Genomic DNA, 13,516 nt, shown 5'->3' on the forward strand with positions numbered 1-13,516 from the left:
AATCACTAGAGCATTGGTAAGGAAGGAAATGGTAAGGGAAGGAAGGGACATATATATAACTTCCAGTCACATACCATAGAAAACAAGATTCTTGGCCACTTGCAGCTTCAAGAAAAGGGAAAAACAGCAATATTTGGTGAATAGTACTTAAGATTTCTACAAATTTTAATAAAAATCCTAATGGGATTTTTGAGGAGAGACTTGGCAAAGCTTTTGGGAATTTATCTTTAAATCTTAAACAGTAGATAAGTGTTACAAAAATTTTGAGGTGAAGAAGGAAATTAGAATTCTACCTAATTAATACAGTGTGAGAGAAGAATAGATACACTAAATTCTTAGTCAAGTCAGACTAGTATATATTAGAACTTAATATACTGTAGTGGAAACACCATGAATCAATGAGTATGGAGCAAATATTGTTAGGAAAAAATAAATTTTATATTTGGGGAAAACTTTGTATATTTAGCTCAAATTATATCTTAAAATAAATAACAGATAATTGAGTTAAATGTACACACTTAAAATGTTAAAAACATACCAAAAGCAATATAAATGATTTTGAGATTTCAAATAAGGAATACCCTTTTAAAAATAAATGCAATTGGAAAGTTGGTAAAGGAAAAGTTCAATGATTTGATACATAAGTATTTAAACCTCCAATTTGCCATTAAAAATTAAAATGAAGATCTTCAGGAAAATATAGCAAGTTGAACACACCATTGTTTCTTCTAAAATGACACTAAAATATTACTAATGGGATTTTTTTAAACAAATAAAAGAGAATGAGAGGAATCAATAACAATAAAATTCTGCAAGCCAGCAAGCAGAGCTAAGTTAGCATACCTGAGAAGGTTGGATTCTAAAGCAGAAGTAAGAAAAACCAAGAAGTACCTTGATTTGCAACACCAAATCTCTGGCATGTTTCTCAGTTGGCGACAACAATGATTTTTTGAGATGACAGTGAAGGTAGAGTTAAAAACACAAAGTTCTTTTTAAAGTCTGTATCCAGAAATCACCCAACCATGAAATTGTCCCTCTCCAACTCAGGCAGAGACCTTAGGTTTAGTTCCTGAAGAGGATATAATAGAGGGTAGCTGGATTGAACTGTAGGCACTGCTGAGGGTGAGAGGTTCCCTAATGACAACAGATTAATTCTATATCAAATGTTGATAAATCTTCCAGCATACTCCCTTCACCCCCATCTCCCAGAACATTGTTATCCAGGTTTATATCCTCTAGACAGGAGAATGAAAGATTCTTCTCTGCAGAATCTCTTTGGCCAGAAAGAAAAAGAACTAATATGTTAACAGTAGCTGTTTCTCTTTGAAATAGCTCAGCCAGATTGCCCTGTACTAAAGCTCACAGTCAATAAACACTACCTATTGAAACAGAACTCTGAATCAGCCTTGTAGTTTTCCACTCCTGAATATAAATAGCCAAGGCATCTGAGAGAGTCCTTTGACATCAAAGACAAAGACAAATCAGAAAGAAAACAAGCAAACAAACTCGGAAGACACAGATGAGGTAGGGAGATAAAACCTCAAAAAAATTAAAAAGCTATCCCTCTTTAGAAAGAGAAGAGAACATATTGCACCCAAGAAACAAGTACTGGATACAGTGAGAAAGGAATAACACATTAAAAGCAAATAGCTCTTGGAAATTGAAATTGAAAGTTGAGAAGCAGAATTTATATATACATATATATATGTATATATAAATATAGATATATATAATGTATATATGAAAGCAGAATTTAAAAGTCAGTACAGGCATTGGTAGACAAAGAAAACCTTTCAAAAGTAGAGCAAAAACTAAAAAATATAGAAAATCAGAAGTAAGGAGGCCCAACACGCAAATAGTTGGAGCACTAGAAAGAGAGAACAGGAAAATACATAGGAGAAGAAATCATCAAGGAAATAATTAGTCTTTTTAACAAAAGGTGTTTGGAAAATTTCATTTAAAAAATGACATTGGACTCTTATTAACTTAAAATGGATCAAAGACCTAACTCTAAGAGCTTAAACTATAAAACTATTAAAAGAAAACAGACATGATATTGAATTTGGCAATGATTTCTTGGATATGACACACAAAACACAGGCAATAAAAGAAGATAAATGGATTTCATCAAATTTAAAACTTTAGTGCATCAAAGGTCATGATCAACAGAATAAAAAGTCAACCCACTATATGGGAAAAAAATTTGAAAATCATTTATCTGGTAAAAAAAGTATTAATATCTAGAATATATAAAGAACTACAATTTAACAATTAAAAAATTTTTAAATGGACAAGGGCCTGAATAGACATTCTCCAAAGAAGGTATACAAATAGCCATTAAGCACATGAAAAGATGCTCAACATCACCAATCATTAGGGAAATACAAATCAAAACCACAGTGAGATACCACTTCATACACTCATTTAGATGATTATTTACTCTCAGTAAAACAAAAAGTTGTACTAGAAATCATAATATATACTATGTGTGACTAGACTGTGGCAGCATTTTACATAACTAAATAATAAATACTGAATATTGATCTAACCAATATTATGAAAGTGATATTAGGAAGATGAGGAATAAGAAGTTGTGTGTGTGTATGTGTGTGCGTGTATGTGTGTGCGTGTGTGTATATGTGTGTATGTGTGTGTGAATGTGTATGTGTGTGTATGTGTGTATGTGTATGTGTGAATGTGTGTATGTGTGTGTATGAATGTGTGTATGTGTGTGTATGTGTGTGTATGTGTGTGTATGTGTGTATGTGTGTGTATGTGTGTGTGTGCGCTACTGGTATGGAGGTGATTGTAGATCTGAAAGATGGAAATGGAGCTAGAGCCTTATTTTCCACACTGGAAAATCAAAAGTAAAAATAAAAAATCAAGAATAAGCAATACAATGTTGCTATTTAATTCTGTCAAAGGAGAAATTAAAATAAAATGAAAAAGTTGAAAGTGTTTGCCTCTGGCATGAGAAAAGTTGAGTTGCCTGGGCACTACTTTTTGCCCTAATAAGGTTGTAAAACTGTGACAAAATATTTAAAAATTAAACAACAAACTTAGGGGGCGCCTGGGTGGCTCAGTCGTTAAGCGTCTGCCTTTGGCTCAGGGCCTGATTCCAGGTCCTGGGATCGAGCCCCGCGTCGGGCTCCCTGCTCGGCGGGAAGCCTGCTTCTCCCTCTCCCACTCCCCCTGCTTGTGTTCCCTCTCTCGCTGGGTCTCTCTCTGTCAAATAAATAAAATCTTCAAAAAAATAAAAATAAAAATAAACCGCAAACTTAGAAAAATATCTGAAATATAATTTAGGCCCCTATAAATGAGTACAAAACAGAAAAAAAATTAAAAATCACTAATACACATAAGAAAATTGTTCAACCTCACTAATAATTTGAGAAATGAAGATGAGATATTTTATTTTTCTATGTAAAAAGCAAAGATTACCTAAAATGAAAATATTCAATACTAGCCACAAAACAGTTAAATAGTGAGAAGTTTAGCAATGTATATTATGAGTGTTAAGAAAGTTAATATCTTTAATTGCAATACTTCCACTTCTAAGGATATATCTTTTTAAAAAATCAAAAATTATATTCATCATAAGTATTGTTTAGACTAGCAAAATATTTCAAATATCAAATGAGAAGACAAATAAATTGTACTACAATTTTAAGTGAAATTAAATATGAGAATTAAAACATTTATTATTAAAGAATTTTGAGAGATATAAGTAAGTGTTCTCAATATAATGTTAGGAAATGTCCCAAAATGTTGGATTGTAGAATCTAGTGACTTATAATTTTTTATGTTTTCTAAAATTTTTCTAATGAATATGTTATTTTTAAGTTAGCTAAATCAAAAAATAAAGATCCTTGTTTTTATAAAAAAGTATTCTTATGTAAAATAGCATCTGGCTAACTGCCCATGACACCATTTCCCAATTTGCCACTAAGATATTTGCAAGAAATCCTAAAACTCACTTGTGGAATCAACAAGAATCTGAGAAAAAATTCTCCAATCATATAATACTGGATGTAATAATCAAGGCAAAAATGAATTCAGGTAAGGAGCTTAAAGCAAATAGAAATATTTAGGAGAGCTGGTTCATTATTGATCTGAAATGTAGGAAAGAGAGCAGGAGAGGAAGAAAAACTTCAAAATGTCCCAGGAGCATAGGATGAGAGCCTAATGATTAGATTATAATATCCCCAGAACTTCTTATTAGTGGTCGATACTAAAAGGATGTGAGGCTGGCTGGGAATACTTGAATGGATAGAGTGAAGACTTTGGGTTACTAGTTTCCAGTTCTTGAAAACCTAATGGGAAATAGTACTTCAATAATCAGAAGAAAAAATAATTTTATTTTTTAAGTGTTTTTTTTTTTTTTTAATTCCAGTTAACATACAGTGTAACATTAGTTTCAGGTGAACAGTATAGTGATTCAACACTTCATACAACACACAGTGTTCATCACAAGTGTACTCCTTAGGGGTTACCCCCATCACCTATTTTACCAATCCCTCCACCAACCTCCCTACCCCACCGTAACCATTAGTTTGTTCTCTATAGAGTCTGTTTCTTGGTTTGCCTGTTTTTTTCCCCCAAAAAATCATCAAGGGTCAAGGGTCAAGATAATTAATGTAGAGTTATATAAATCCAAGAGACTATATGATTTTTTTCTTTCAGCAATCTAGATATAGCTGCAGGAAAAGGGAGCTGTTTCATTTAAGTTTCAAGGTTTATTTGTAAGGTAAATGGAACCAAAGCAAAAGGAAATAAGAAAATTGGGAGTTCTGGTGATAATTTGCTGAAGAAATCAAGCAGAGCATCTCAAACAAGTGACAACAAAAGGATCTAAAATATTAAGGAAAAAAATTGTAGGTAAAATAGACAATGTAGTAGAAATAAGAGAACTAGCAGTAAGAATAGGAAGTTGTGCCTACAATTTGGCTATCAGAATTAAAGACTTCAGAGATATATTACAAGTTAACATCACATGGGAATAAAATGCATTCCCATTAAAATAAGCAACCAAAAAGGAATATTTGCCATTGTTATTATTTAATATTGTTCTGGAAATCCTAAACCATGCACTGAATCATGAAGCAGAAACAAGAGCTACAACTATTCGGAAGGGAGAAATGAGGATATTTTAAATACAGTACTGTATACCCAAAAAAACACAAAAGATAATCAACCAAAACTATTTGAATTGAAAATAGAAATTAAAAGAAATTAGTAAAAATAGAGTAGTATAATGAAGTGGTTGGATATAAGAGAAGTATTGAAATAGCAATAGCTTTCTCTCATATGAGCAGGAGGAATTAGGAAATTTAATGAAGCAATATTAAAATTACAACAAAAAAGATAAATTATCCATGAATAATCTCAACGACAGATACTTCAGATTTATATGAAGACAAACTTGACAGAGAGATCCAAGTATTTGTTTAAATACTTTTTCTTTGCGGCACCTGAGTGGCTCAGTCGTTAAGCATCTACCTTCAGCTTAGGTCATGATCTTGGGGTCCTGGGATGAGCCCCGCATCAGGCTCCTTGCTCAGCAGGAAGCCTGTTTCTCCCTCTCCCACTCCCCCTGCTTGTGTTCCCTTTCACACTGTGTCTTTTTCTGTCAAATAAATAAATAAAATCTTTAAAAAATAAAAAAAATACTTTTTCTTTAAAAAAGACCCAACTTACATATAATTGTAAAGTAAATCCATTCCTGAGACAGGAATATAGAATGACAGATGCTCTTTTGAGCAAATGTTAAGTTAAATGAATAATCCACTGATACAGCTCTAAAATAGGTAAGCTAAAATGTTCTTTAGTTTATCTAGTTGTTCTTATATGCTTCAAGAGAACTATAAGTTCTATAAGAGAACTATCAATAACACTCTTTCCTATTTAAGATGTTCATATCTAGAATTCTATATCAAAAGAAATGTTTACAGAAATTTTTATTATTAACTGCTGCTGTCATCTTTTTAAACATAACTGCCAGTTATATTCTTTCAGTTCCTTTGGAAGGACTAAGAAGTCAAAATCAGTTTGAAGAGATGAGATCAAGCTACATTAGAGAGCTCATCAAGGCAATTGGTTTGAGGCAAAAAGGAGTTGTCTCTAGCTCACAGCGTTTCTACCAACTTACAAAACTTCTTGATAACTTGCATGATGTAAGTATTTTGTTTTCTAGGATATCAGTGATTATTTTCTGAATTTCTATAATCTTTTAAATATTTAATCTACATTTTACCTTATATGGTTTCTTCAAACTCATATTTGTACTTATATTTTAAAACAGTATTTGTATCACACTGCTCAGCACTTATATTGTGCTTTTTTCATTTTCAATGTAGATCACCCCAATATCCTTTTACTAGTATTTGTATAATTTGAAAGTAATTTAATGGTTTATAGGAATCGTGATAACATTTTCCTGAGTAATGTTCTAAAATATTTTTGCCCTAAGTTAGAGAAGATTTTATATATACAGGAAAAGCAAAGGTATGGGTGTGAAAAATAAGACTCGTATCATTTTGGATGGAATTATAAGTTAATGACAGTGCTAACGGGACAATTTGGCAATCTACTCACTAGGTCAAATTTGAGAAACAGATAGCCAAGGATTGTTAGCCATATAGGTAAAGCCTCTATAATGAAAGGCAGAAATCAGGGTGCCTGGGTGGCTCAGTTGGTTACGCGACTGCCTTCGGCTCAGGTCATGATCCTGGAGTCCCAGGATCAAGTCCCGCATCAGGCTCCTTGCTCAGCAGGGAGTCTGTTTCTCCCTCTGACCCTCCCCCCTCTCATCCTCTCTCTCTCTCTATCTCATTCTCTCTCAAATAAATAAATAAAATCATTAAAAAAAAAAAAAAAGAAAGGCAGAATTCAAATACTCAGAAAAAGTGTAATGAAGGAAAAAGCACCAGAGCAGAGAACAGAAAAAAGATTCAAAAAAATAAAGATATTCAGAGAAAAAAGAATGATATTGCATCCATGAAACAAAAATAGAAAACATTTGGAAAGGAACATTCAGAAAGAAAATACTTTTGGATAATTAAATATAGAAAAACAGAAATTGAAAATTTAATTGAAGGGCTGAAATATAAATCTCAGAAAAACTCAAGAAATAACAAAAAAGATAAGGAAATGAAAAACTAGAAGAGATAACAAATTTAGGGGATTAATCCAAGGAGGTTCATTTCCCGATTAAAAGGAATTTCTGAAAGAAGAGAGAAAATCAAGGAGAGGTAATTATATAAAAAATCATAAAATAAAAGCTGCTGGACCAAAAGTATTTTAATTTTCTGACTGTAAAGGCCCACTGTACAGGCACAGCACAATTGAACAAAGGCCCATTATTGTAGAATTTTAGAATACCAGAAATAAAGAGACTATGCTAAAATATACCAATGAGAAAAGAAACAAGTTACATAAAAATGATCAGGGTTCAAAATGATGTTGGACTTCTTAACAATACTGGAACCCAGAAAACAATGGAGCAATGGCTTCAGAATTTTGGAGAAAAGGAAAATCTTCAAAGAATTTTATACCCATCCAAGCCATCAGACAAATACGATGCCACCTTAAAAAGTATTTTCAGATGCGAAGGTCTCAGAGAGAGCTTACCTCAAATACAACCTTTCTCAAGAACATCTACAGAATGTTTTAACTGTAAAACACTGGACTAAGCCAATGAAGTAGAATATCCCACCCAGGAGAGATGCAAAGGGATGTTCTAGCACATTGACTGTGCAGGACAATCATTACTCTAGATTGGAGCAGTAATGCACAGGGTTTCAGAATACTAGTACCAGGGAAAAAAGATGGAATGGAGGGATTACCAGTATGTATGAACATACTGAGGTGAGTTTTTACAATTGTGTCAGAGAATTTGACTATGGCTTTGTGATAAATATAAAGGAAACAAAGCAAAACAGAAACACAAGGTGATTGGCTCTAGCAAAGTAAAAATAAGTCCTATATGAAAGGAAATGTAATCCAGCAGGAAACAATAAAAATCTTTATAATTGCTGGGTATTGATTTAGTAAAAATTTGAGATATAGCTATATAGAAAATGAGAAAAGTGTGCATAGTTGGGAGGGGTGTCTAGTATTAGAGAGCTAAAACCTCATTTTCCATAATAGAAACTAAATCAATAATATCAAATTTGAAAAACAAAATTTATTAGAAGTACAGAGATAAATATTTAAAGATATGGGCTAAAGAAGTTGAAAATGGTTGCATCTGGGGAACTAGAATAAGGATGGGAAGAACTCTATTAGAAAACTGCTGGATTTTATTGTTGCTGCTGGGTTCTATTTGACTTTTAAAATTATTTACATTAATTATTTGATAAAAATTAAAATTAGATTAAAATGAATTATGTTGGGTTATTTGTGTTGACAGAGGAAGATTCAATATATTGTTATGTGAAAAAGCCAGTCTATTAACAAAGTAGACTTTATTAAATAATTGCATTTTTGGAATTATATATGCCTTATGTATATTGTGTGTAAACCTGGGTATGTTTGTATACATGTATTAAAAGAAAAAAGAGGGGCACCTGGGTGGCTCAGTCCTTAAGCGTCTGCCTTCCGCTCAGGTCATGATCCCAGGGTCCTCGGATGGAGCCCCGCATCAGGCTCCTGCTCTGCGGGAAGCCTGCTTCTCCCTCTCCCACTCCCCCAGCTTGGGTTCCCTCTCTCGCTGTGTCTCTCTCTGTCAAATAAATAAATAAAATCTTAAAAAAAAAAAAAGAAAAAAGAAAGACACCAAAACGTTCATATTAGTTATCCTGTGGGATTATGAATGATTTTCATTTCTTTAAATCTGTACTATCAGAATGTTTCATTGTATGTAGTATCTTACATATTATTCTAGAGAATGAAGGGAGTTATTTTGGTAAGAAAACATCTTGATGGGTATTCATATTGTTAGGAAAATAAGCTGTCATGTTTTGTTATATGTTATTTTTTTACATGTTCTCTATCCGTTTGTGAAACCAACAGCTTGTCAAACAGCTTCATCTGTACTGCTTGAATACATTTATCCAGTCCCGGGCGCTGAGTGTGGAATTTCCAGAGATGATGTCTGAAGTTATTGCTGCGCAGTTACCCAAGATCTTGGCAGGGATGGTGAAACCTCTGCTCTTTCATAAAAAGTGAATGCCATTTTTATCTTTAAAAATTAAATTCTGTGATATGTCTGTTTTTCTTTTGGTCAGGATTATAAGGTCTCGGGTTTTTACAATGTTCTTCTCAAAGCCTTACATTTATAACGTATATTGTGTAAATTTCAGAGAAAATTGTGAAGTTTTAATTGTTCTCCTTTATAAAGCATAATTAGAATTTTAAGGTGTTTTTGTGTACCTATATATTCTTTAACAGTTTACAAGATTGAAAAGTACTAAAATTGATTGCCAAAGTAAACTTAATTTTGTCCATACTATTTCCTACCATTTAGGTGAAGATTTTTAACTTTTGCATCGAATGAATCTTATACTTTAGAGGAAAAAAATTTTACGTGTAAAAATAAAAAGTAATTATATATGTTCCTTCTAGGTAGCTCCCTTTGTCTCCTTGAATATATTTACAAAAATGAGTCTTTAAAATGGATGCAGAATTTTGTCTAAATGAGCGTATATACATTTTTTGTGAGGAGAAAATTCATAGCTTTCATCAGATTTTCCAAAGGGTTTTTAATGCAAAAAATATAGAGAAAAAGAGTTTAAAATCCCTGCAATAGATTGAGGGTGTGATATTAGGAAAAAACAGCTCATATATTGACTATTTCCCAAATTAGAAACACAAATCTCTAAGGAAGTTATTAAGGAGAGCCATATCATTATGACAACAGTATTAGGGGTTTTGTAGTTTTTTACTAACCTTTTTTGGGACTTGTCCTTTAATAAGGTATTGTGAATCCAAATAAGAGTCCAGAAGCGTCTGTGGCCTAATGCCACTCCTTACCATCTGGGGCAGGTGGAAAATCACTTAACCTTACTGATTTTCAAATCCTCACCTTTACTACTGTTATATTTCCTGCAAAATGTTCCTTTTGGTCAGAGTTTCTTATTCACTTCTTAATCAAAAAAGGAAGGAAGGGAGGGAGGGAGTGAAGGAGGGTGAGGGAGGAAGGAAGGGAAGAGAAAATAAGAAATATTCTCTTTCTTTACTCAATGGGAGATAATGACAAATCACAGGTTGAAAGTTTTTGAGTGTCTTGGATCCAATTCTAAGAGATATTTCAAGAAATACTAGACACTGTCTTAAAATAATACAACCAATTACAATAACTAGAAAGCACAATTCACACTGTTATATGAACTGAAAATACTGCATTAGAAGATAGACAAGAGTTCTTTTCTGACATGAGTCACTGGAGATCCACTTATTTTTAAAAAATCTATCTATATATCTGTATATGTAAATACAGATATATAAAAAATGACAGGAAAAACTAAGTCCATACCACTGACAAAATTCAATAAAAAAAAATCACTGTTTTCTATATAATTTATACCATTTTAGGCATATATCATATTTTTGTCTTTATTATGTATAAATAAATATATAGAATATTTTTAACAACTCAGAGTAACTAGTAGACCAAATTCTTTTTCTAAATTTTTAAAAAATTGGACATTATCTTACAAATAAGACATACTGCCTTATGCAAATTAATGGTTGTTAATAAGAAAACCAAAGTAACTTTGAAAACAATATAGAAAACATTTACTGACTTCTTCAATTTCTTAATACATTTTGGAGTACCCATTCCCTTCAACTGATAAATCTTTGCAGTTTACCAAGGAACAGTAACATCTCCTAATGAATACTAATGTAACCCCCAAAACAAGATAAAGTGGTTTCATCTGATCAAAAAATTGGCATGACAGTGTTACCATAACTGTTTCTTACCAGTAAATTCTCCATTTACAAAAGGAATAAGCTACGGTGTATCTATAAATAGTGAATTCACATAAGGCATTTGAAATAGGGATTAAAATAAGCTCCATCCAATGTTCTTGGCTTAGGTCCATTAGATCTATGTAGCAAATATAACAAATAATATCCAAATTTTCTAACATTTGGTTGTAACATTCAGTAAGACTTTAAACCAAGTATTTCAAATAGTTTTAACATTAATATAAAAATAGTCTCTTCCTTGGTAAGTCTAACTATATGTCTTTTTCTGTGAATACAATACTATAGACTACTGCTGTTCAGTTCTTCAAAGTCCTTATACACATACAGATTCATTCTCTTGCCACTCTCCAGTCCGAAGTTAACTTCCTAAAAAAGATCTAATCTTACCATATCCTCACTTTAAAATGTTCATTGACTTCCAATCACCTATCACAGTGATTCTCAGCTATATCTGCACATCAGCATCTCCAAGTGAGCTTTTTAAAAATACCTTTACCGGGGCTTCATCCTCAGTGATTTTATTTTAATTGCTCCACTCTTACTCTTGCAGGGACACAGTAGTTACTCTGAAATGATGTTCAAGCATCAATTTCTGTAACTTTACTCTCTTTATCCTCCACTATCTTACATTTATCTTATGTTCCAGCCACACAAATCTTTTTACCATCAGTTTTCTGCCTGAATTTTCCCTCTTTGATACCAGTCACATCCCTATCTCAGTCTTCGAGATTCAGCCAAACCATGATTTTTGTAATGTTCTTTTCTGCATCTTCCAAATAGTGACCAACTTCCTCCTAAGGTTCACCAGCTATTTAGTGCACATCTGAATTATAATAGTGTCTTGTTCTACAATTCTGATAGTATTAAGAGCCTGGGAGCCAGTTTGAGGTAGGACAGTAGTAAAAGTTTTTCTTGAGTGGGAGTTGCATGGCATGGTCTCATTTTTGCTATCACCATGGATCTGTATCATTCTTTTGTTACATCATTCATGTCTGTATGTCTGACTTTATGACGTTCTCTTCCCATACTCCTTATCTACATCTCTTAGTTTCTCTTCATCTCTTTTAAATTTTCTACCTCTTCTTACTTTGTGAGACCTCTCCTCATACTGACTTTACCATAGGAGAATATAAGTACGTTTTATATTTATTAAGAACACTTTATGCTCCCTCTTCTAAATTTCAAAACTGAATGGAGTACTATTTCCCTTCCAAAGAAAAAGTCCACAAATTCAATTGTTTCTTATAGTTAAGTAGCCCTAACTCAATATACAAGTTTTTTCTCCCTTCTGATTTCATTCACCAAATATTGAATACATTTTATGAACACAAGTGAATGTGCTAATAAGTGTTATGAGAATTTAGAGGTGAAGGAAGACTGTAACTCAAGAAAGTTACAGTCCAGTAGTAGGCATAAGTCACAATGCCTGGTAAACAGTAGGCACTCAAATATTTGTTGAGTGTACAAATGAAAATACGGTTTGGGTTTCATAGGTGCGAAGCATTATTTATGTATAACTTCACTGAGACAAATAATGCAGCACAAGGTAAGATATTAACTTTAAAATAAATATCAAAAACCCCTTAATTTGTGTCCATAATTCAGTTGCATTAAATCTGTATGTACTTCAATATCTTTTTTCCCAAAAAATGTCATCCCAATAAATACATTTTAAATTTCTCCAATATACAATAAAGGCAGTCTACCACTGTAGGGATTATGTAACATAAGTAAATGAATGTAGGTGTATCCAAAAAGAGAAAACTTTCACATTCAAGTAATAGAGAACAGTTGATGATATGATCATTTTATCTGGTTCTTGTTACTTTAAAACAATATTTTGATGACAAAAACCCTTTTTTACCTGCACATATTTAATTTCCAACATAATTTATTTTTTTTATTTCATTCAATTATGGGGGAACAGAATGTGGTGGCCAAAAGGTTTGGGTTTTTCTGTTGTGGTTATTGTTTTGCAACCTCCTAATAATAATGTTTGATATTCTTGATGTTGATCTTGATTTACAGTGTAGATATCTAAATACAAGGATTTAAAATTTCAGGCTAAACTTTAGAAAAAGAGAAAAAAAGCTTTTGAAAAAGAACATAACATCATCAAATGGAAGATATCTTGTTTCTGCATCTTCCTTTGTAAATTCCTGCATACTAATGTCTCCATTCCTGTGCAGTCATCATAACCTTTATCTTTACTTTACAGGTCATGTTCTTTCTGGTAGCTCTAAAATGAAATTAATCATAAGAAGACAGGTTATATATCAGAAAATACTTGAAGGATACCAAACTACATTATTGAGTTAAAAATATTTCCCTTAAAAAAGCTTGAGAAGCCATTTAAGTCTGAATCTAATTGATTCAGTTGTTATGTAGCATTTTTTGTTGTTTTTATTAAAAACATGGCACTTTTTAATTAAGCAGTACTATTATTTTTCATATTTACATTAAAATATTACACAGATTATATGCAAATATGGTGGCAATATGTTTTCTACCAAAATAGTGCCTTTCAAATATCCATGGCATGTCAACCTGTAACTTCTAAATTATCCATTACGGTTATATATCC

At 32.3% G+C, this 13,516-nt stretch overlaps 1 protein-coding gene across 1 annotated transcript in view; it reads left to right on the top strand.

Annotated features, from left to right (window-relative positions):
• The window catches only part of PGR (progesterone receptor), a 112,561-nt gene extending 103,001 nt beyond the window's left edge, over window positions 1-9,560 (top strand). The window contains exons 7-8 of the mRNA XM_035009326.1: window positions 6,016-6,173; window positions 9,013-9,560. Coding sequence (XP_034865217.1) covers window positions 6,016-6,173; window positions 9,013-9,168 — 314 coding nt within the window. The 3' untranslated portion in view covers window positions 9,169-9,560. The remainder of the gene's footprint in view (window positions 1-6,015; window positions 6,174-9,012) is intronic.
• The last annotated feature ends 3,956 nt before the right edge of the window (window positions 9,561-13,516 follow it).

This window comes from Mirounga leonina, unplaced genomic scaffold, assembly GCF_011800145.1.
Source record: "Mirounga leonina isolate KUSES-001 unplaced genomic scaffold, KU_Mleo_1.0 Mir_153, whole genome shotgun sequence".
In the NCBI taxonomy this organism is placed as follows: domain Eukaryota; kingdom Metazoa; phylum Chordata; class Mammalia; order Carnivora; family Phocidae; genus Mirounga; species Mirounga leonina.